General features: G+C 36.3%; 1 protein-coding gene across 1 annotated transcript; it reads left to right on the top strand.

Moving 5' to 3' along the window:
* The first annotated feature begins 2,982 nt into the window (after positions 1 to 2,982).
* LOC140156304 (cytochrome P450 2U1-like) lies at positions 2,983 to 17,216 on the top strand. Its single transcript, XM_072179286.1, has 3 exons — positions 2,983 to 3,483; positions 10,845 to 11,792; positions 15,993 to 17,216. Exons 1-3 carry the CDS (start codon positions 3,120 to 3,122, stop codon positions 16,172 to 16,174), a joined length of 1,494 nt encoding a protein of 497 aa, XP_072035387.1. The 5' UTR covers positions 2,983 to 3,119; the 3' UTR covers positions 16,175 to 17,216.
* The last annotated feature ends 8,119 nt before the right edge of the window (positions 17,217 to 25,335 follow it).

Here is a 25,335-nt window from a genome sequence, read left to right on the forward strand (position 1 = left end):
CTCTGCTAGTCATGCTAGTGCTATAACTGCTAGCAGAGCCTGCTAGCCTATGCTAGCTGACTGTGCAGGGAGCAATTATAACTCTTGAATATTATAACTCATTCATTAGCTAGGCCTTTGCTTTCACCTACATGTAGGTCCTAGGCATGTATAGGCCTACACGTAGGTGTAGTCTTGACTGAGGCTATGCTTTCGCGCATGGCTATCATTTCAACAGTCTGAATAGAGACTGAATCATACAATGTCAAAGCCTGAATATAAGCCCAAGCCCAGTCTTAAGCCTAAGCCCAAGTCCTAGTATTTAAGTGCCTGTGTCAGTCTCTAGTCTCTGTTTCTAGCATGGGTACAGTAAGTAGCTGTAAGTCCTTCAAATATTGCAGCTGCACAGAATGTATGTGGGTATTTCTCTGAAAAGGTGTACTATTGGAAGATTGGCAAATATGAATTTGAAAATAATTATAAAAATGTTTCCTTTACATATCTGTAAGGATGTAAGTCTCTAGTGCATGAAAACAATATTTGGCGCAATCTTTAGGGCGCCCTCTATATTATAGAGGGCGTAATCTGCAGGTTGTGCCAGGTGAGCATCATCTCCGTCACATTTAGGCCAAAAAGGAAAAAAGGACAAACAAATTGTTAAAACTCTTAATTATGAGTTTTATGGATAACTTGTAAGTTGCTTTATTCATGTTTGCTTTTTTCATTTAAAAAAAATATGATTTTGTACTTTCGTCATTTAGTTGGGACAATGAGAGGCAGGCTGTACGGAAAATGTCATGTCTATTAGTATTTTTTTTATACAAACTTAAGTATATTCATAATTTTGCTTGAAATAACTAAATAAATTTCTATTGACATAGTAAACACATACAATATCAATTACATTTCCAAATAGTAAATTCCATGTTGTCTGGGTCAAAGGTCAAATAAAGGCCAACAACAATTGTGATGGAGATGACAATGCTGTGATGGAGATGATAGTGATGTGACGGAGATGATATTTCTACACAAATTCCTATAGAGAATCATCTCCGTCACAGACATTTGATTTCAGTAATGTTTTCACACTACTTGAAAATGAAATTCATACAGATGAGAACGTTTTCTGATAAACTAAACTGGACTTCGCTGTGTCTCAAGATCCGGTGATGTGATGGAGATGATGGTGATGTGACGGAGATGATATTTCTACACGAATTCCTATAGAGAATCATCTCCGCCACGGCAAATTGTGACGCCAACTGATGTAGCGGAGATGATGGTTCAGACATTGCTTATTATTAATAGCAGGTTTAAGCTTACCCACGTGTTACATATCACCACAACAGCTTTCGAGACATATTCAACCATCATTATTTTCCGGAAAAATTCAACAATAAGACTTATATCAAATTGATCAGAAACGTTTGGAGATGATGTTGAATAAAGGTACGCGCGTGTATACTTGAAGATACCCTTAAAATTGGCAGGAAGAGAGTGCCAATGTGCACCTACTCCGGGTTGATGTTTTTCGTCGTCTGTAAAAGGCAGCGTACAGGGTCAAATTATTGACCTCTGATATTTGGTCTTCACCTCTAGCCGTTTTGATGCCAATGTGACGGCAATGATGCAAAACCAAGGGACAGCAATTTGTTGACACAAATTTTTGAATTATTCCATAAAATTGACTTTAGAAGTGGTTTTAAGCATTTGAACCTTCTTAGACATGATATTTACCCCAGTCAGTGGTAATTTTCACTTCCCACACTTGCTCACAAAAATACTACAAAATCACTAAAATTCGGTGCGTGACATCGGGACATGGGGTTTTCAGGGGGGTCGTCAGATATTGAAGAATTTTTTGGCTCCAAGAAATTAATTTTTCCCCACTTGGATGTTCTTAACTATTTTTATACATACAAAAGTCCATGACTAAGCCAAAAAAGAAAAAAAAATCCGCTTTTAAAACTTTTATGAGCGCCGAAAGTCGCGGGACTTAAAAGTTCCCCTTTTCAGAGAATCACCCTTGTATGCTGGCCATGAACTTGGAAGCTGCATGCTCTGATTGCTGGAGTGTTCCTTTAAGTAACATAGGCTAAGCATGTGATATTCATGTCATACCAAGCTAATATGGTGTGATAGTTTGATTAGAGACTGATCACTATTTCCACCAGGGGGGAATGGAGGATTAAAATTTGTTTGAAGAAAAATTTTATGCTTCCCCTTCGCTTCTGTTCAAAAATTCCACATTTCCCCCTTATGAAATTTCTCCATTTAAAACTTAACATTCCCCCTCTTTTCCGGCAAAAAATTTCGCAATACCCCCTCTTGCTCACCAAATATTTTTGCATTCCCCCTTAAATTCCTCCCATGTAAATAATGACTGTTCCCTTTGGAAATATTTTCAAAACAGTTATTTGGGTTAAAGTTAAAGAAAGTATTATTATAGACCATTAGAGCTTATTAATCTATGCCATGGTTGAATTCTATTCTATTCATGTTAAAGTCATACAATTATTGTGTGAAAAATCCAAGGTGAATGTGCAAAATATCGCAAGATATTCCAAGGTGAAGGTGTACACCGGGGGTCACTCCCATTGTGGCCTGTACACCATCCGCGATAATCAACTTTTGAAAAGCACCCTAAACAAGGATTTAACCCTTGGCTAAAACAATACCCTAAACAAGGATTTTATTCCTTGCATCAAATTTCATACCCTAAATTTCATTTCCGTGTATTAGCAATTGCAATTTTGCTACCCTTTTTTCCAATATTTCACGTTTTTGACACCCTAAACGTGTTACGTGCGTATTGTGCTTACCCACGAAAAACTACCCTTTTGACATGTTTTCATTATCGCGGATGGTGTACAGGCCACAATGGGAGTGACCCCCCCGGATGTACATTAGTATTAACTATCATCAGATACCAGAGCTCAGATACCAGAGCCGGGACCAGAGCTCAGATACTGTGGTTCTAGTCTTAGTGCAGGGTTAGCGGTTCTAGTGATTGCCACAAAATATCGACATCCTTGCAATTACAAACACTGCATCTGCTATATTTCTGAAAACTAGCAGCTTCTAACACTAACAAGGACATTTTAATTTTCAAACAAAATTGTTGACGCTTCTTTAACAAAATGGTCTTTAACTACTATGATGATTTGGTGAATGTGAAGTCAGTTTTGGTGTTTGTGTTGATGTATCTGTTGGTTGTCTGGTGGAGGCAGCAACTTCGCAATTTGCCACCAGGACCATGGCGTTTCCCAATCATTGGTTTCGTTCCTCAGCTGATGTGGTCTATGTTTTACAAAAGAGAAGAAATGCATATGCTTGCAACACGACTGGGACTGAAGTACGGGAAGATTTGCAGTTTTGACTTATTTGGACATGTGTTTGTGGTGATCAACGATTTTGGAATCATGAAGGAATCAAACAATAATCCACTACATACCAACAAGGGACACAACCATGAATTTGAATACAAATTGTTTGGCAGTATATGTAAGTAATCCAATATTTAACATTTCCATCTTTGTGATATTAACAGACGCATAAGGGCCCCTAGTATGTCGGAAAATTTATGAAAATTATTCCATGCACCGACAAAATAATAATTAATAAAAAACGATTTAGTATAAATTGTCTTCATCACCTCCATATTTTTCCATGGGGATGTCTCTCCCTAAAAATCTTAATAGAAGAAAAAGTAAAGCAATAATTGCCTTGTAACTTTTTGTAAGTATATATAAGATTATAATTTATGCAATTATGCACAACATTCGAAAATCTAGATGATTTATGAGACTGGAAAACAAATAAAATGATGCTTCAGCTTTGAAACAGTGGGCATTTTTAAAAAAAACACCAAAACACCACATTTTTGACGACAACTTATTAGTATTATAGTTATTATTTAATATACATGTTATATGGGGTTAAAGATACGGCTGATAAAGGATATGTTAAAAGGGCCCCGTGCTGCTCCTTGTCCATGGGCCCCCGAGGCTCTTGCTACGCCCCTCCAAAGCCAAAAAAAATAAATAACTTTAAAAAATAAAAAAAAACTTTTTTAATTTCTGAAATTTTTCGAAAATTTGGGGGTGGGACTTTACTTGAAGGTGGTAATTAAAATTAAAATCCATTTTCATGTATACCATACCTACCCCTGATTCTAGAAATATACAGCACTAATATTTTTTGATTATCCTGTTTTGACAAATGAAAAGTAACGACACCCTAATCCTCTAGTTTTAACTGGCAATAAAAGTCAAATTTTAATATTTGGCCAATTTTTGGAAATAAGGGCCAAAACATACATTTTTGGTGTGTATTTATGTTGTGACAATCAAGCACTAAAGGTTTGACTAAGACTAATTATTTTCAGGTTATGCATTCTAATTTTGGAAAATACATTTTCTAATATCTTTTATAACCAATAATCAAAATTAACATACAATTTTATGAGCAAACTCATATCCTACAATCCAAATTCTAAATGCTTAGACTTGTGCCAAGTCTTTAAATTTTGTGACTGAAAATGTAAGAAATCATTCAAAATTGCATTTTTTGGCCCGTTTAACTAAAGTATTAAGATCTAGACATTTTTTCATTTGGCAATTAAACAAGATAAAAATTTAATCCCCCAACAATATAGTGCCTTATTAATAGTGTATGTTACTAGTTTACTCCGGGAGTTTACTAGCTTCCTTGCTTACTTAGGGCCTACTAAGTTACATACTGACTACCCTTTTGGTTTGAAATGGACATATCTCTAAATGGTATGCCCCCCCCCCCCCCGAGTGGTCAGTGGGGGCAGTTTGTTCAGTTCCCTCAAATGGAGTCTGATTGGGAGTTCACGTGCGGGCTAATCAGTCATTTCGTGGGAAATGACTGATTCCCCCCGAATGACGAATGACCAACAAAAGTGGGGGGTTGTGGCCCCCCTGGCCCCTCCCTTTGTGCACGCCACTGCGAGTGGTATCAAATAAAAGAGGACAAAGTAAAGAATACAATCAAAATAATTTCCCCACCAGGGCTGACACTCCTCATAAGACCTGGGTCAATATTCATGTGTCCTTTTCATATTTCGAAATGCCAAGAAGGTATGATCTCCCGAGTGGTGTTAAATGAAAAATAAAAAAAAGTAAAGAATGTAATACAAATATGTCCCCACCCAAGGGTGACACTCATCATAAGACGCGGGTCAATATTTATATTTTGGGTCCTTTTCATACCTCGAAATGCAAAGAAGGTATGACTCCCTGAGTGGTGTAAAATGAAAGAGAAAAAAGTAATGAATATAATCCACCAGGTAAGGTAAAGTTAAATTGAATTCTGGAAATAAAATTTGCAACTTACATGCGACATTTGCGTCCGGTAACTCTGAACTTCATCAGGCATCTGATTGGTCATGTGACAAACAACGGGGAAGATCTTGCAAAGCTTGGTCCCAGGCGTGTGGCAGTTGAAAGCGGAGTCCCCCTTTTTTGTTGATGGCTGGCTGCTCCACTCTCTCCCAAATGGCTTCCCTACACCACGCTCAAACCACTTTTCTTCTTTGTCGAGGATCACAACCTCCTCTGGCTTAAAGAAGTGTTCCGTTGGTTTGCATTGATTGAAAACTGCAGAGTTCTGAGCTTCGCTGGAGCTAGGTCTCCGATATTGGTTTATCCTAGCCCTGAGAGACTGTTTGGTCTCTCCTACGTAGGCTTCACCACAGTCAGTAGCCGCACAGGTTATGCCATAAACCAAATTACTCTGCTTGTCCTGATGCCTGATGTAGTTTGGAGTTACCGGACGCAACTGTCCCCGTCGCATGTAAGTTGGTAATTTTATTTCCAGAATTCGATTTAACTTTACCTTATATATTATTTACTGGATGACTAATAATCTACACCAAGATATAATCCACCAGGGGTGATACTCCTCATAAGATGCAGGTCAATAATATTCCTTAAAAGACCCAGGTCAATGTTCACATTTTGGGTCTTTTATACATTAAGTATCTCAAAAACAAAACAAAAATGTGACCCCCGGGTGGTGTCACATGAAAGAGAAAAAGTCCGAAACAGGTGACAGAGGTATACCACAATATACTGCTGAAGCCCCATGGTTCAGCTATTTTGCGGTAACCGCCCGGTGGCTTCAGTTTGTATTTAAAGGTAGGACGTATGAGGACGCGTTTTTATTTCACCCCCTTATCACAAGGAATCAAGGACATTTTTCCGAAATAAATACCCCTATTTTGACCACTTCAAGGACGCTTTTGAATTGTTCCCCTTTTGCACGAGGACATGAGGACAATTTTTTTGGAAAAAAATACCCTATCAATCAAACAGACAGAAAAAATACAAAAAAAACTAAAACTGTAGCAGTAAAACGCAGAGGAAAGATTCTGTCCAATTTGTATGCCCCCTCATCCTTGTTCATAGTGTTTTTGCCCCTGCTCCTGATCCATATGGCTTCTTTTAGCCAACGCGTGGTTTTGTCTGCCTCTTGATCTATGATTGCTGCCTCGTCCCATGTTATCAACTGGGACGAGGCAGCAATCATGGACTAGCCAAAAAGAGTGAACGTAACTTACTTACTAACTTACTTACAGTAGTTACTCACCACTGAGGGGCTGTGCAATAATTATGAGCGGGGTGATTGTTGTTTTTGTCAAGCTGGAAGGGGGGTTAAGTGCCCGGTGGGTTCAATCTTCACTGACAATGTGTACGCATGATGGTTCCAATTAGGGTACTTTTCAAGAAATGTCCGCGGAATTTTTGAGGACAAAATTGTTTGCGATTGTCCAAATTAGTGGTGTTTTGGAGTAAAATTGTCCTTGAAATGGAAAATAGGGTGTATTTCTAGGACTTTCATCCGCGTTTTACTGCTACAGTTTTTGTTATTGTCCTCATTTCCCCGTGAAATAGGGGGAAAATTCAAAAGCGTCCTTGAAATGGTAAAAATAGGGGTATTTATTTCGGAAAAATGTCCTCGATTCCTCGTAATAAGGGGGTGAAATGAAAATGCGTCCTCAAAATGATAAAAATAGGGGAGGTATTTGGGGGCAAGTTTTCCTTGATTTCGTGCAAAATAGGGGGTAAAATTGCTGCAAATGTCCTCGATTCCCCGTGAAAAAGGGCTCATTTTCAAATCCTGGAACGGTCATACGACCTACCTTTAAATACAAACTGAACCCACCGGGTTAAGTGAATCTTATAAAAAAAAATAGCACAGTAAAACAGTATGGCAAAATTCTGCACTCAGTATTATACACATAATTCAAGGTTTGCAATTTGGATTCCCAAAATGTGGCATGTGCAAACAAAAGGGGGCACATTGTTTTGGCAGACCAGGGGGGGCAAATTTTGTTAGGCAGAGAGGGACCGTATAAGTAAATGTTGGCAGGCCGAGAGGTGGAAGCAAACATTTTTTGGCATGCCGTTTGGAAAGGGTGGTGCTCATAATTATTGCACAAAGGATATACCATACTGGGCAATCGCTAGGACCGTAGCGTTTTTTGCCCGGGGGTTCACTTCCATTGTGGCCTGTACACCATCCGCAATAATAAAAACACGTAAAAAGGGTAGTTTATTCGTTGGTCGGCATGATACGCACGTATCGTGTTTAGGGTGTCAAAAACATAAAAAATTGGAAAGGGTAGCAAAATTGCAATTTGCTAATACTCGGAAATGAAATTTAGGGTATGAAATTTGCTGCAAGGAATAAAATTCCTGTTTAGGGCGAGAAAACACGTGCGTGTTACCTGTTTAGGGTATCGTTTTAGCCAAGGGTTAAATCCTTTTTTAGGGTGCTTTTCAAAAGTTGATTATCGCGGATGGTGTACAGGCCACAATGGGAGTGACCCACCCCGGGTTTTTTGGTGACATAACTTGCATTGCTTATCTGATCGATAAATTGCTATAGTATGCCCTAGCGTCGAGTTGCAAGGAGTTGACTCACAGGCAACTTTGTTGCTACGATGATAGTAGTCCGACGAGTAGGACCTTTTATTTCTAAGTTACCAGAGTGTACCAGACTATACACATTTCACACTATGATCACTATCTCACATGGCGCAAGAAAGATTTAATCGCGAAAGTCCAGTGACCGCGCCCCCCAAAATAAAGGGGCAATTAGTGGACTTTTGTGGTTAATCTTTCTTGAGCGATCAGAGTTAGAGTATAGTTGGTAAACTAAGAAAAAAACAGGTCCTACTCGTCGGACTAGATGATAGCCATGACTGGACACTAGTAGCGATTGTGAAAACGCTACCAACATTTAATTACTTAAGTTTTTAATCACATGCTTCGACTGCTATTGTCTGTCCAATTAACTTAGACACCCAGTTTTTATTACTTATTTGAAAAAATATCCACTTACAAAAAAAGTCATGAAAGAAAAGTGTTAACATTCGCCGAGACCTAACGGGATTTTCGTGTTTCCAAAGCATTGAGTGAGAGTTTACCAGAAATTCTATTGAAATTGGAAGGTTTTTCTCAACACTTTAAAAATAATCCGGTAGAAGTTGGGTACCATTATTTTGGAAGGTCTCATTATACAGATTTGTAGGTATGGTGATTTTGGATAGTGAATGGATGCATAGTAAATCAATTATACTCCTCACCAAAAACATTTTTATAAAAATGAAAAATATAATTCAGTTCATAAAATGCAGACAGTGTTTCTGATTGGCATATTTATTCTTAGTGTATTAACTCAGTGATCCCAGCTGTCCCTCAACCAATTACAACAATTCGGCGCGGTATTTGAATCTTCTTCTGTGCATGCTTTTGGCTTGGTCTAATTCTAAGAAAATACAAATTGTATGCCATATGAATGTTCTGATGTTATTGGTGAGGAGTATAATTCAGAATACACTCCAGACGCATAGTAACTTGCACTATCATTTGTTATAATGCACCAACTGTGACATCTTTTGAGTTATAGAGGTTGTGCATGAAATTATTGATCTGCTATTAACAAAGGATTTGAACCGGAGTCTTTCACCGGAATCATGTCACAGTGTAGTCCATTCAATCAAATATTGTCATCAACCTATTTGATCGTAGTGTATTTGTTATGCGTGTGAGCAGTGTTCGAATTAAGGAAAAATAAATGGTTGTCCCACGAACAACCAGGTTACAATTTCTGGTTGTCCGTCTAAGTTTTTGGTTGTCCGTATGTACAAAGGTCCACTTTGGCTACAGATTTATGGTTGTCCGGCGGACAACCGAATCAGTAATTTTGGTTGTCCGGTGACTTTTTTAGTTGTCCCGGGCAACCGGACAACTAGACTATGCCATAGTCGAAATTTATTAAAAATATGTTATTATTAGTCATGATGAACCCATTTCGTTGAACTCAAAATTATACTGATGTTTTTTAAAATTAAAGTATTCAATAGTAAAATGGTCATAAAGAGTTAAAAATATCAGACGATTAGTGACAATAAAAGTAATTGAATGCAACATTATCTTGCATAATTATAACGGCTCACTTTAATACTGAACAATTCTGATTTTGGAATCTACCACTTTATTGATAGCGAACCCTGAAATTTCGACTATGAACTTTGAATTGTAAGCAGAACTTTACCCCCTAGACTTTGCTCTCTAAAAACACACTGTCAAGCATACTTGTTTATCAGTCCATTAACCACAAGTACGCGCTAGATGTTTGATGAGAGATTAACTTTCGCGTCAACACAAAAAGCGCCGCTAATACCACAGACAGTTGTTTACGGTGTAATGACGCGGGCCCAGACGATTTAAACCATATCGAGGTATGGGCGACCAATCACAAGGCAGATCCATTTAAAGATGCATTACATCATGCCCAATTTTAGTTAGGCCAGAAATTGGCCTAACTCTCCATAGAGTCCCTTGTTAAAAATCTTAACCGCAAGGCAATGTCAGTAGTCCACTTGGGAAGCTAACAAACAGAGGGAGTAGGGTGACTGATCAGATGTGAAAATCTATCAATTGTGCACACATTAATTAAATCAGAGTTTTAAGCTTAAATACAATATCCAGAGTATGCACAATGGGCAAGTGGACTACAGGGTAGTCTACCGGACAACCAAAATTTCGAACCCTGCGTGTGAGACGACCTCTCGCGGTAGATTGCAAACATGCTTTTGTTGAATGCATTTGAGTAGACCGCCATTATTGTGAATTAGTAAAAGGCTTAAAGTAAAAAGGGTGGAATCAATGATCAATATGCATGATTACAATGTTCAAACACCCCTTACTGTAAATAGATTATCCCATCAAAAGTTTCAAGTCATTAGGAATATTCGGCTGGACCCAGATATCTTGCTGTAAATCGGTCAAAATTGAATAAAAGTAGATAAGGAAGAATATTTTTTCATCGCTTTACTAATAATTTCTGTTAGGTCTAACCGTGTTTAGCAACTTTTCTTTCATGACTTTTTGCCAAAGTGAAAACTTTTCGAAATATATCCTAAAAACCGGGTGTCTAAGTTATTTGGACAGACAATAGTATAATAATTACCTTTAGGTGTGAAGGGGCATTCATTAATTTCGTCTTAAGGGGTACGGGTCTGAGTGGTACATTCCTATTTTTTCCTTTTTAAAATAAATTCTAAAGTTTTGATCAAAGGGCACTTCATTACGTTGCTTTGAAAGGGGAATTCGGCTTTTTTTTCATTTTGTTTTTGTCTTGTTTTTCAATTTCCCCACATTATTTTACTCCATGCTTATACAAAATGCGAAAGCCGGTTCATGTCCCATGGTCTACCTTTGTAATAATTTGAGAACCGCCCTTATTATTTGATTTATTGCAAAAATCATAAAGCAGGGGATATAAAAAACTAAAATGTCATCATTATATTTATTTTTGATTTCTTGCAGATCATTCAGGTAAACACTTTGTCGAATACAGAAAATTTTTTACGCAAACATTTCGAGGATTTGGCATCGGGACGCGCAGCTTTGAGGCCAATATCACAGCGAATCCGAGCTCCTCTTACAGGAGTTGGATGCTATTTGGCATACCTTTTAACCCACACCAGTTCTTCGTCAATTGTACAACAAATATATTATTTGCTGTTGTGTTTGGAAAGCGTCATGATTATGATGATGAAAACTTCCGCTATATTACTGATTCCAATTTTGGTTTTATGCACCTTGCTGGCCCGGGCTTGTGGAGTATCATGCTTCCAAAATACATGTACTATCCAAATAATGACACTAGAGAAATGCTACGTCTTATAAAAGATGTTCATGGTTTCGTTGACAAATGTATCGAGGAACACCGGGAAATTTTCGATGCCCAGAATACCAAGGATTTCATAGATGTGTATCTGAAAGCAATGGAAGAGGCGCCGAAACCAGATGACCCCTTTTCATATCTCCAAGAATATAACATGCATGCTGCATTGTACCTGATGTTCATGGCCGGAGTGGGCAACATCTCTGAGACTCTAGAATGGTGTTGTTTGTACATGATGGCATATCCAGATATCCAGAAGAAAATTCAAGAGGAACTGGATTCCGTTGTTGGCCGCAATCGACTACCACAAGTTTCTGATCAAGAGCAGCTGCCATACACCAGAGCAGCCCTTTTTGAGATACAACGTCATGTTTCTTTGGCACCACTAAGTACTTTTCATACGGCCAATGATGAGACCTCACTTCATGGATACCATATTCCGAAAGGCGCTACAATAGTTTCAAATCTATATGCTGTGATGAGAAATCCCAATACGTTCACAGAGCCTGACCAGTTTAAACCTGAAAGGTTCATCAATGATGAGGGAAAATATTTTGAGAGAAAGGAAGTTTGTCCTTTTGGAATCGGTAAGTAGGCTAAACAGTTTGTATTAATATTATGCTCAAATTCAGACATAAGTGGGTTGTAATTTTCTTCAGAAGGGGGTCATGAATATGTCGGTGACCACAGTCAATTTTTTATAACCTACTATCGCGGGCTGATTTTTTGTGACCCCCCCTATCAGCGTGTGAAAATGTTGATTGTTACTAAATATTGCGCAAATATTTTGATGGAAAGTGTAAAGATAGTCACAAGCCCTTAATAATTTGACAACCCTCTATTTTTGGTGTAGAAGGGGGGTACGATCCCATCTAAATGTGTGCAACGTCATTCCTAAATATCATAACAGAAGAAAAAATAAAGCAATAATTGCCCTGTACATTTGCTTTTTTAGTACAAAAAAAACACCGGGTTTTAGACCCAAATAGAGTACAATTGCACAATTTATAAGATAGCAAAACACACCCCTTTTTCACTTAAAAAAAGTACCAGTAACACCGCAACAAATTATGATCGTCCCACTTTAATGCTTCCGCCGCTACTGTCAGTATATTCATGACACCCTATTAGGCTATTGAAACTTGATGTTGAGTTTAGCGTCCCATTTTTTTCCAGCTCATAATGAGGCAACTATTTCATTATTCATTATTCATTATTTTCAAGGTTTCATTATCAGCGACCTTTTTACCAATGCTTATGCGCTTTTGTTTATTCTAATTGGGTATCGCTAGTCCCAATATAATGTCACGAACACACATAAATGTTTATTAAATTATTATTATCTTGCTTTTTGCAGTCTTCTTCACTCCAAGTTTGTACTAACCTCTCCATATACATTTGAGGATAGGGGGAAATATGGGGGGGGGGGGTTATAGTATCTCCTAGTTAAATTATTTACAACATAAACAATGTCCATCTGGTAAAAACATTTTGGCTAGGTAAATTTCTCTTTCTAGCCTGGTATCCCAAAGGTATAACTGAAATAATTGGATAGAGCAAGGGTCAAAAATCTGTATATTTTTAATGCTCAAATATTTAGATGAATTCTTCTATAGTTGTCAAGGCTTTCTATAGTTTTTGAAGGGTTCAAATACAAAAAAAAGGGGTTAAAAATTTTACAGAACAAATTTTCTTTCTGGTTTAGTAGTAATTTGCACAATAATGAATTATTTTCAGGATTTATCATCTCAAATGCAGCACAAAATTCATAACGCAGGGTGGTGGACGCTAAACTCAGAATCAAGTTTCAAGTGCCTTACAAAGAAAATAAACCTCCCTAAGGTAACCCTAGTGTTGTGGGAACCTGAGCCCCCTAATAGCTTTCCTCCAGGTGAAATAAAACACTCAAAGAAGCGAGCAGATGACTAATTTCACACCATCTCTTGCGCACATTTTAGCAAAAAAATAATTTGACCGATACCACCTGACCCCGCTACCCGGAGGCCGACAATCAAACTTTGTGGCTATGCATGGTACAGGTTAGTGAAGCCCACTGATATACTCTTACAAAAGTGATATTGAATTCAAACTGGATTGGCAATTTCCTTTCATTAAAAAGATGGGGAAAATCACATATTACAGGGTCGGGGGGGGTGGTCTTCCTGGTTGAAGGTGTAATGGGAGGTGCCATGGTTTTGGGGCACCTTTTCATCGATTTTGGTATATCGATGGTTGGGTTTTCAGTGGAGACCAATTCGGTGAAATTGGGCAAAAGTACCCTTAAAAGCACCCAATTGGGCACATTTGGGTGCTTTTTAGGTGCTTCCTGTGAAGTGTGAACAATTGGTGTATTGAATATTAGCTAATATTGATGGGTTGTAAAAACAGTAACATAAAGAAAGTCAGCATCCAAAACTCTGCTTTGCACATTCCCGTACAAATTTTTTAGAAGAACCCTACCCCTCCCTGGGTTGCAGGGCTTCCCAAAATTTTTTTCCTGTGTCCCGACAATATGGTGAGACCCATAGCATAATACAAATGCTGTTGCTTTCCAAACCTTCTCAACGGCATACCGGTCATAATTTCCAAAGGTGTACAATTTCCAATTCGTCCCATTGACCGGCTGGCAGAATTACTTTACTGGCACAAATGCGCGGGAAGCACGCGACAATTTAAAATGTCAAAATGGGGTTATATGACCAATAAGATGGTACCCTGCATGTTATTGCTCGAAGATACCCGGCACTTTAATGCTCCAAGATGTACTTTTTACATTTTTTTCCAGCATGTCCCACGACCTCTTTTGGAAGTTTGGGAACCGCTGACAAAATGTGTAAAAAAACCTTATTCCGAATACAAATAATATTAATCAAATTCTGACTCACCAACAATTTTTTAGTAAAGTTGCGACCCAATCACCAGGTCTTCATTAGACTGCGCAGAGACTTGACTGATGGTTTGGTCATGTGATGGTTATCTGCGAGGAATTAGTTTCACAGTGGGGTCCCAGGCATATACGATAGCAGGAAGCGGAGACCACCTTCTTATTGATCTAGTGCTGGCTGATCGGCCTTTTCCCGGATGGGATGCTTTCACTCTCCTCTCAATATCACCTCTCCTCCTTGTCAAAGATTATGATGTCGTCGGGTTTGAATTGGTGGCCCGAAGCGTTTTGAGTGGGTGAAGACTGCAGAGTCCTGGTTTTTGTTGCTGATTAAAGCGAGCTTGAATATACTGTGAGCTATTTCCTCGCTGATTACCATCAGTTGACCAAACCATGGCATTAGTCATGTCTCAGCGTAGTCTGATGAAGACCCGGTGAATGGGACGCAATGTTACTAAAAAATCATTGGTGAATCCATAATATGATTCATATTATTGTCTATTTTATATTACTAGATGACTCAAAACATTAATAAACCTTGTAACCAGAATTCTTAGTTTTGACCTTTTATAACATTAAATCTAAATATCAGATGGATCTTAAAATATATTTTAATGAGACAGTCTTGTCCCACAGTTGTTTGATGTGATCATTTATAAATTTTTCTAACAAAACATTATAAGCTATTATATTAAATGTTCAATTCTAGACCTAGATAATGCCAAAAGCTATCACAATAGTAAATAGTATACATATAATTTTATAGCAATTTTAAACATAGATTATTGTTTCTATATCAAATTATTCATCTATTTCTTCTTCTTTTTTTGGTGGTAATTTTAATTCTATAAACTGTACATTTATGTGCAAATTGAGGGCGCTATTTACATCAGTTTTAATTTAAATTAGCCAAATAATATGAGTTATACCCAACATTTCATGATAAAGAGTTTTTGAAAATTACTGTGTCATTTGTTTGTCTGCTGATGTTCCAATACCATTTTACAGTGTCTACCCTTGTAAAGATACAAACAAGGTTTTAGGTAAATACCCAGCAAACACAAAACGTTTTCGACATCATTCGCAAAAGGTTATAAAAGGTTGTCAGAAGCGTCTAAATGTCGGGTTATATAAATGGTATATTAAGGGTATAAAACGTTTTCATAACATTAAAAAACATTTTTTGATAATCTACTGCTAGCAAACACAAAACGTTTAAATGTCGGGTTATATAGAGGGTGTAAAAACGTTTCAATAACATTCCAAAAACATTTTTGAAAACTTGATACAAATCATTCTAAACAGAATGATGTTATTTTGGGGTTGAAAAAATATTTTGGGGAAAAATGTTTGCCCAAAATATTTGCAATAACGTTTTAAAAACGTTTTCATGACCTTCATATAACCCGACATTTAAATGTTATTAAAACGTTTTGAAAAACACATTTTAAGAATGTTTCTGTGTTTGCTGGGTACAAATATTTTAACATAATGTTATTTAAGTGTTGACAAAATATTTGGCAGAGTAGGCAGACAATGTTTGCAAAAATAGTTTACAATAATATTTTGAAAACATTTTAAAAATATTGTTGTAGTGTGTTTTCATACAAAAGCGTTTTAAAACGCGTTTTCATGACTTTCATATAACCCAACAATTTAATGTTATTAAAACGTTTTTACCTAAACCAAAAGCCAAAATATAACTTATTTAAAACGTTTTTGTGTTTGCTGGGTAGCGCCATCATTGTTCAACTTTTATTTAAAATGACTCAGTTTTACATGCCGTCAAACAACCATGGTCCAAAATCACTGGAAACTGTTGGCCATTATTTTGACACAGTCTGAACAAAAAAGGTAAACAACCAAAAACAAGATTTAAAATATGTACATCGTTTTCTTACAGGGCGCCGAAACTGCGTTGGTCAGAGTTTGGCAAAAATGGAGTTGTTTGTGTTTTTCACTCATCTTCTTCACCGCTATTCACTAGTCAAACCAGACGATGCGCCACCAATAACCTTCAATGGAGCGTATGGACTGACGTTTGCACCAAAACCATATATTATCAAATTTGATCTTAGAATGTAATTTGTATTGTAATCTGATATCAAGAAATTTGATACTTCCCTTGGTTACCAACTTACCATGGTTACCACATGAAAATGTTTAAATCTGGTGATATTTGTATGGGTACTTGTAATGTAGAAAATTATAGACCTATTTCTGTACTGTTGTATCAAAGATTCTTGAGAGATGTGTTCATAATCAATTATATAATTTCTTAACATCAAAAAATATTTTAACTGATTGTCAATCTTGTTTTTGTGCAATCCATTCCACTTGCTTGATTTTCAAGATTGCATTCTTAAGAATATTGATGAAGGATTTGCTACAGGTCTTATCTTTTTGGATTTGAAAAAAGCATTTGATACAATAAACCACAACCTCTTAATTAATAAACTTAAGGATTGTGGTATAAATGGTAAAGAACTAAAATGGTTTTTAGTCATACCTTACTCATAGAAAACAGTTTGTATGTATTGAATCTTCTTTATGTGGTTTTAGAAATATTGAAATTGGTGTTCCACAAGGAAGTATATTAGGACCCTTACTTTTCTTGATATACATGAATTCCCTCCCTAGCTCTGTTGATTGTAAAGTCATAATGTATGCAGATGACACATCTTTTCTCTGTAAATCTAATGATCCTAATGACTTAGAAACTATGCTTAATAACAAAAATTGGTTCTTTAATAATGAATTAACATTAAACATTATATGGTTTTTGGTTCAGCTCATATTGTAAATAGATTTAGTGATATGTATTAATTATGTTGATGATGTTCTTGAACACGTTAAAGAATTTAAGTATCTTGGTGTCATGTTAGATCCTCGCCTATGATGGACTTGACTTCACATATTAACAACATCAATTCAAAGGTTTCCAAGAAAATTGGTTTTATTAGAAGTGTCAAATGTTACACTCTAAAAATCAGTGGCGTAGATTTCTTTTTGACATTGGGGGGATGGGGTTGGAAAAAAGCAGCACTTTTTGGTGACAGATTAAGTTCCTTGAACAAATGCGCGCAAAAAATTTTGCCATTTTGAAGCTAAATTGATGAAATATGGTGTAAAAGTGGGATAATTGCAGTGTTATATAATCACACAGGATTTTAACAAAAGAAGGCTAGCACAGGAAAGCTGCAGGATGGTTTACACCTTCCTGTGTAAGGGAATTTCAATATGAGCCCTTAGAAGTAGAACAATTTATTATCTGCTATGATTAATTTATGGTTAACACTTGGACTACATGAAAATTAAGTATACAGGAATATGCAAAGGCAATGCAGGGCAAGCATTCAATCCCGGGCATTCAATCTGGGTGTCACAATTGTTTATGAATTACACACATCCCACAATACATTGTACTGTACTTCTGAAATGAAATCACCTTAACCCTAACCCCCTAAGGGCTTTTCGGCGATGGGAAGGGAAAGAAGGAAAGAATAAAGAGAGAAAAGAAGGAAAGAAGTTGTTTGCTGTGGGTGGGATTCGAACCCGAGACCCCTCGCATGCCAATTGAGATAAATTTTACAAATTTTTATCAAACAGCAAACATTGCCCAAAATCGCTTAAAATCTACAAAATGGAGATTAATGATTAATAAATTATGCAAATATATTGTGCGATTTACCATGTTTTCCCATGTGACATGGGGTCTCTTACATTGCGATAAGCCGGATAATTTTGCATGTAAAACTCACACATGTGTATGTTAAAATGATCTGATTTTAATTGGTAATGAAGGTCTAATTCCAATAGGGGGTAAAACAATGTCTGTATATTTTGACAAATTATCAGCTCGCAACTCAGAAGAACTCACAAATGTAAACTCACAACTCGTAAATTTCAGCTCGCAACTCGCAAATTTCAACTCGCAAATCGCAACTCGCAAATCAACTCGCAACTACCCTTGGCAACTCGCAAATACCAACTCGCAACTCACAAATCAACTCGCAACTACCATTGGCAACTCGCAAATTTCAACTCGCAACTCGCAGATTTCCAACTCGCAACTCGAAATCGCAACTCGCAAAATACCTTTACCCCTACGGTGAAAGGGCAATCTCCATCGCCCAGCCAACTTTATGGAACAAGCTGTCTGCACACATCCAGAAAGCGGGCAGTCTCGCCATCTTCAAGAGACTTTTAAAGACTTATTTGTTTAACAATCCATTGTAAATATTTTTGCCACTTTTTGTGTATAATTTCGTGGCTTTTAATTGGTAGTTTTAAGGTGTACTTTTAGGTTGTAATTGTAAGTTTTTATCTTTTGTAAAGCGCCTAGAGGCCTTTTTGGTGTTGGGCGCTATATAAGTGTGTTGTTGTTGTTGTAAAGGGTAAAAGGTTCTGAATTGAAATGTTTTTTTAAATGGCTTAAAGCCATATTATAACATTTCTGTAAAAATAGATTAGTATTTATTTTCCATAAAATGTTAGCTTTTACTGTCAGATATGTCCCCTTTTAATTTTGAGCCAAACAAGTGAGGTAAAGTATAGAAAATTGGAATTTACTACTAGCGCCCATGCATGTTACTCCCATAGTTGTAATACGGTAGGATCATTGGGGGGGTGTGTATATGTGTACCCTGCACGCCGTGTACGTACTGTGCATATGTGTTCGACTAATATTTCCATCGTAATAATAAAACGCTGGTTCCATCGTTTTATTCAAAATCTCGGATTTTGACAAAACTACAGCACCTTAAGGGATCTAGAATGAGCGTTTATGGCGTTTCGACAGTATTTTTTGTGGGACATGAGAGCACCTCAGACGTATCGAATTGCATTCTGAATACGAAGCATGTCTTTCTGATATCAAATAATGTTCATTTTTTGAGATTCACGATATAATACAAATTTTATGACAAATTATCAAAATTTGATATTTTTCAAATTTTTGATGTATAACAGTCCTCGAAGTAAATTTTATAAATCTAATGATATATTCTTAAAGTGTATGTAGCTGGGAAGAAAAGTGTTTTGGGAAAAAAATCCATATCTTCAATACGAAAGGTCAAAATTTTCAATTGATCATCGGCTTTTCATCCCACCTACATACACTTTAAGTATAAATCATCAGATTTAAATCATCAGATCAGATATATCAAAAATATCAATTTTTAATGATTTGCCATAAAATGTGTATCACATTGCTAATTTCAAAAATCAAAATTATTTGATATCAGAAGGACATTCTTCGTATTCAGAATGCAATTCGATATGTCTGATGTGCTCTAATGTCCCACAATAAATACTGTCCAAACGTTCATTCCCTTCCCTTAAGTCTTGATTTTTGCAGAGTATCTTTATTGACTAAAGTACATTACAATCGTGTAAAAACCAGAATTTAAAAAAAAAATTGAGGGCGTTCTCCTCAGCAAATGTTATAATATCGCTTTAAAAGTGCAAATGTGTCAACCTGTCAATATCTTTTCCAATCAAGGAAAAATAAAAATGTAAAGGAGATTACAAATTAAGATAGAGATTATGCTACACACTAATTGGAGAAAAGACAGCAGGTACTTAAAGTTAATACACACCTATGACGTCGCGCTATTGTTTTACCGCTCCATTATTTTCCACGAATGGAGCGATGATCACACTAACACGCCATTCGTAAATGCCTTTCTCTTTTCTCTGAAAAGCAAATACTTTTCAGGGAAAAAGTACTGGCATTTACGAATGTAGTGTTAATATCAATTGCACTTTTGAAAAGCAAGTATTTGCGAAAAGTGCAGTATTGTTATCATCACTTCATTTATGCAAAACAATGATACGAAAAACAAGAAGAAAATGATTTTCATTAATACAATAAATTGAGGAAGCGGATAGCAACATTTGCACAGTATTGTTATGGGACCCGAGAGCACATCAGACATACCGAATTGCATGCTGATTACGAGGATTGTCCCTATATCCAATAATTATAATAATTTTGATTTTACATTTTATATTTTTCCAAATTTAACAGTCCTCGAAGTAAACTTTATAAATCTATGATATGTAATTAAACTATAGGCCTATTTAGCTGGGATGAAAAGCCGACTCAATTGAAAATTTGACTTTTCATATTGAACTTAAACATTTTTTTCCAAAAAGACCTTCACTTTTTAGTGTTTTGAGGAAAAAATCTATATCTTTAATAATGAAGGTCAAAATTTCCATATGATTGACAGCTGTTCAACCCAACTTCATACTCTTTACTGCATATCGTTAGATTTATACAATTTACTTTGAGGACTGTTAAATTTCAAAAATATCAATTTTTAATAATTGGTCATAAAATGTGTATTGTATCGCGAATTTAATAAAAATCTAAATTATTTGATATCAGAAGGATGTGTCTGATTTGCTCTCAGGTGCCACAAAAAAAAAACGTAAAAAAGCGTCGCTATCCGAGCCCTTACAATGCAATCTGTGAAAAGCAAGGCAAGATCAAACGGGCAGGTTAAATTGTTGGCTAAGTTGTACTTATTATGCAAGATGTGTTTTTACCCTCACTTTGGAAAATGCTTATTTAGGCTTTACTTAGTAGGCCCTTACTTTTATTTATTTAGACCTTTCTTTCTACATGTACGCTTACTGTTTTTTATAACATTTTTTTTTTCTTCTTTATATTTTATACGTTTTCAGTGGCTTAGGCCCTACATATAATATTTTGGGCAACATTGCTACATATACATAATCGCATTCTGTATCAATGTATTTAGGCCTATGAATCTGTTTATTTTAAATTGTTCTTTGGGCATGTTTAATAATGATAAAAGCCACAGTAGGTCTATTTTCTGTATAATTTTTTATTTGTCATTAGTATATATCTGATGTTTCATCTGATGGTATTTTGGCATGCTTGAATATTTACTTACATCGATCAGTAGGCCTATCCGATACCGTAAAATGGGATAACTTTGGGCACTTTTCAGAGTTTTTAAACCACTGCTTCCAAACAAAACCAAATATATTTCTAATTATCTTTTTTTTTTATGACATTAGGGTTCCCTTCTACACCTTGAAGTTGAAAAAGATTTTTGAATAATTTTGAAAGGGTGCACTAGGGGTTGAAAATAGCCTGACCAAAATTACCCCGCATTTGTGGCAACTTATTTGGTCAGAGTATTACATTCCATGAAGAAAAAAAATATAAAAAATTGATCTTCGCTGTATATGGGCAAGGTTTTGTTTTTTTGTGACATTTGACCCCTTGCAAAATTAAGCAAACACGCATCCTTGCTCACAAATATCGATTTTTATTTTGTCTGAAAAAAAATGTAAAAAAATGCTAATTTTTGGTCAAAAATGCCAATATTTTCAGTAACTTTCAAAGAAATTGGACATGAGCGACTCCTTCCTACTATCTTTCTTAACACATTGAGACCAAATATCACTAAAAACAACATTGCCGTACGGAAAAATGACCATTTAAAAAAAATATTTGAACGACCAAAGTTACCCGCTGACCGAAGTTACCCCATTTTACGGTAATCAAATATTACAATGTTAGGGACGCTCCATTTGATTTTGGAAGGGGACTGGAAGTTGAGGTGGCTTTTATTTCGCGTCAAGGCAAGCGAAGTTTGTTTTGTTTTTTGCCGACGAAGTTCAGGGACATAATAGGCCTAGGTAAAATGTGTTGTAATACATTTAAAATTTTCGTACCTTTTCAGTACCTGATTTTGGTCCTTCTGCTGCGAATCAACGATATATATCCTCGGAATGATTCCATCACAAAAGTATCCAAGATAAAAAATAGTGTCCATAATTGCATGGTTGTTCCAAAATCGAACACTCGATTCACAGAGAAGAGTATCATTGCTCAGGTATAGCGATAGGTGTAGCATTCTTGAGGTACACAACTGTAATGACCATTTCATATGAACCTATATGACCTTTTTGCCAATTTTCTTTATTATGCAAAATAGAGACCTAAACACAACTACTTCAATAGTTTTACGCATTAGAAGTGGGCATAAAGAACTATTAGAGAGATTGCGGAGAGGCCTTCACGGGAAACGCCATACGGGTTACGGATTTCTGCATTTTGCGGTAGAACGTCATAGTCCCGTTCACATCCAAACTAGCCTCCTTCACAGCCAGTTTGTGTCGGTCCTAACGCTCGTCGTTCCTAGTATGTTCGTGATAGCCGCATAGGGTCTGAACGCAATTGCAATCATGATGGCGCTATGCTGAGACAAATAATCTAAAGCACCCATTGATTCACCTTGGGTGCATCGAACCAGAGAAGGTTATCTTCTTTCATCGAACTACTTTCCTTGGTATTGATATGTAAATACGACTGGCTGTATCTATAATGCTCTAAACATTCAGTCCAGATTAGCGATATTTGAGTTTTGCGGGCTATTGGAAAATAAGTATAGGCCTATTATGTTCAAACGTGTATGCTATTTGTCTAAAAAATCTAAACAGAATTTGGTGTTGGATGCCTGGGAAGTCTTGGTGTATATTATTCGAATAACAAGAAACAAACTCCATTATCATATAAATAATACCCTGTTTACTTTCTAAAGCAAAATGAAAATAGATAATCTAATATGCCTAGTTCGATTACTACCCAGCAAACACAAATATATTACAGAAAACGTTAAATGTCGGGTTAAAGGTTATGTGAGGGTCAAGGGCATTAAAAACTTATTAAACTTGCTGATAAACGTTCTAACACAATAGACACTTAAATATGTTTGCCAAATGATATTTTACTATAGCATTTCAATTTTGGCTTAAAATGTTGTATTATTTTTTTCAGTATAACACGAGTTTTCATGATTTTTATATAAAAACTAAAACCAAAAACAGATGCATTATCATGTTTTAAAAACATTTTGGAGTTTGCTGAATAGTATCCATAAGCAAAACACTTTGACAGCTGTTTAATGCACTGCGAAAAAGCAAAGCGAAAAATAGCGTTGCCAGTACGAACTTCTGTTCCCCGTCCCAAACAGACAATTATACGCATTTATGCCGTAACACGACACAATCTTGCCTAAAACGCCTCTTTCGCAAGCTGATTTTTGGACTTCATTTTCCACACACAAATGAATAGGCAATCTGCCCGTTCGAATTCGCGTCGAAAAAAATCGAAATTTGTTCGCTTCTTCTTGTCTATACGAGATCAAATTTTAACCCCCAAAATGGATTTTACTACATGTCGGACTCTACTTGTTCTATTAGGATACTTTGATTCGTTTCATAACATGATAAACATAACATTTTCCTGCATTTTATAAAGCGTTTTTTTGTCATTTTGGAACGTCATTTTTTGCTACCAACCGCAACGTAATCGCCTTACGGTAATTCCACGATTGACCAATTCACAATTGCTTGCTGTTCGCGTTCCGTGTCACGCTTTCACGTAAATTTCGTAATCTCTAGTGATTGTCTAATCACTTGGATGATTTTACGAATCTACGTTTATTCAATTTGTGTAACAAACATTTTAAATCTTTATAATTCAAGAAGGTGGTTCCGGATGATTTGAACTAAACACCTGGATCGTGATATGATGGGTATTTCTATAGAAATTTTACATAAAGCTGAGTCGGACTATTTTTGCACTCGCACCTAAAATTTAGTACGATCATTATATTAGTGTATTTGATAGTGCATTGTCCGGCATCAATGAGTAATTGATCAATTGGTAAAGAGCAACCTATTTCAATAACACTCCATTCGTGAAAAATAATGGAGCGGTAAAACAATAGCGCGACGTCATAAGTGTGTATTAAGTCGGTTAATGGCCAAGGATTAGAACGTGAGTGGAGGCCCTAGGCCATTCTTAGCCACTCACGTTCTAATCCTTGGCCATTATCCTATACTTATTGTACTACTTACTAGCTTTTTTTTTATCTATGATACAAATTCCAGGGTATGAATTTTTTTCAAAAGGAGAATTGATGATTACTGTGTATGAAAGCCATTTGGAAGTTCATAGTTTGATATATTGCTTTCTATTTGAAATAAATTCTTACCTGATGAATTTTAAAAGAATGTGTACATTGTAATTCCTTTTTTAGCCATTGTGATAAAGCGTATTGTTGATATTAATAAAAAAATAATGCTAAGGGGTCCAATTTGTTCCTGCCAAAACTGTATTTCTGGGAGATTTCAACATCCATGTAGATCAGCCTACTAAACCGGAAGTCATCAGATTCTGTGATACCCTATCAGCACATGGATTACACCAGTATGTTCAAGAACCCACGCACATTAGTGGACATATTTTAGATTTAGTCATATCGCGCATTGAGGACAGATTGGTTTCTAATTGCTGTGTATTACCATCGTTAGGTTCTGATCATAAGATCGTTGATTGTGTCTTTGACTATGCTAAACCCATTCCTCAAAAATTGAAATCTACTGTAAGGAACTTTAAGAAAATGGACAAATGTGTATTTTCTAGTGACTTAACTTTAGCAGTTGGTGGTATTGACTTTCGAGGTACTGTTGATGAGATGCTTGAGCAGCTTGAATCGTCGATTACTTGTGTTCTTGATGCTCATGCACCTCCTCAGACACGTTCTCGAAGCTTGAGACCACGCTTTCCTTGGTACAATGAGGAAATTAATGATGCAAGGTGTAAGCGTCGTAAACTAGAACGTAAATGGCGCAAAAATAAAACCAATGATAATCATGTTGCTTATGTCGACCAGTGCAATATTGTTAACAAACTCATTCAAACTGCGAAAGAGGTATATTACAATGATGAACTTGAATTTTCTGACTGTATGTTTGGTATAATGAACAAACTGTTGAACAAAAATGTCAAATCTTTACCCAGTTGTGATTCAATGTCTGAACTGAGCAACTCCTTTGCTCAGTTTTTCATCAACAAGGTTGCTAAGATAAGACAAGATCTTGTCTCGGTTTCTGATAGAAATCATGATAATTGTGTTATTGACTCCAATGTAGTTATTGATGTTGAACAATTTCATACTTTCAAACCTGTGAGTGCAGAAGACATTGAAAAGACAGTTCTTGCTTCTTCTAATAAGTCATGTGTGTTCCGATGTGGTTGTGTAAAGATAATATCAAGATTATGTGTCAAGCTCTGGAGGTAGTTGTTAACAAATCTTTTTGTAGTGGTGAATTCCCTTCTAAGCTTCGCGAAGCAGTGGTATGCCCTGTTTTAAAGAAGTCCACCCTTGACAAAAATGTCTTGAACATGCAATTAT

Source organism: Amphiura filiformis, chromosome 7, assembly GCF_039555335.1.
Source record: "Amphiura filiformis chromosome 7, Afil_fr2py, whole genome shotgun sequence".
In the NCBI taxonomy this organism is placed as follows: domain Eukaryota; kingdom Metazoa; phylum Echinodermata; class Ophiuroidea; order Amphilepidida; family Amphiuridae; genus Amphiura; species Amphiura filiformis.

Excerpts from the sequence above, each read along its gene's own strand:
- LOC140156304 (XM_072179286.1), top strand. The coding sequence starts at position 3,120 with ATGGTCTTTAACTACTATGATGATTTGGTGAATGTGAAGTCAGTTTTG. Across the intron at positions 3,484-10,844 it reads CAAATTGTTTGGCAGTATAT|ATCATTCAGGTAAACACTTT; the intron begins GTAAGTAATCCA and ends GATTTCTTGCAG. Across the intron at positions 11,793-15,992 it reads AGTTTGTCCTTTTGGAATCG|GGCGCCGAAACTGCGTTGGT; the intron begins GTAAGTAGGCTA and ends GTTTTCTTACAG.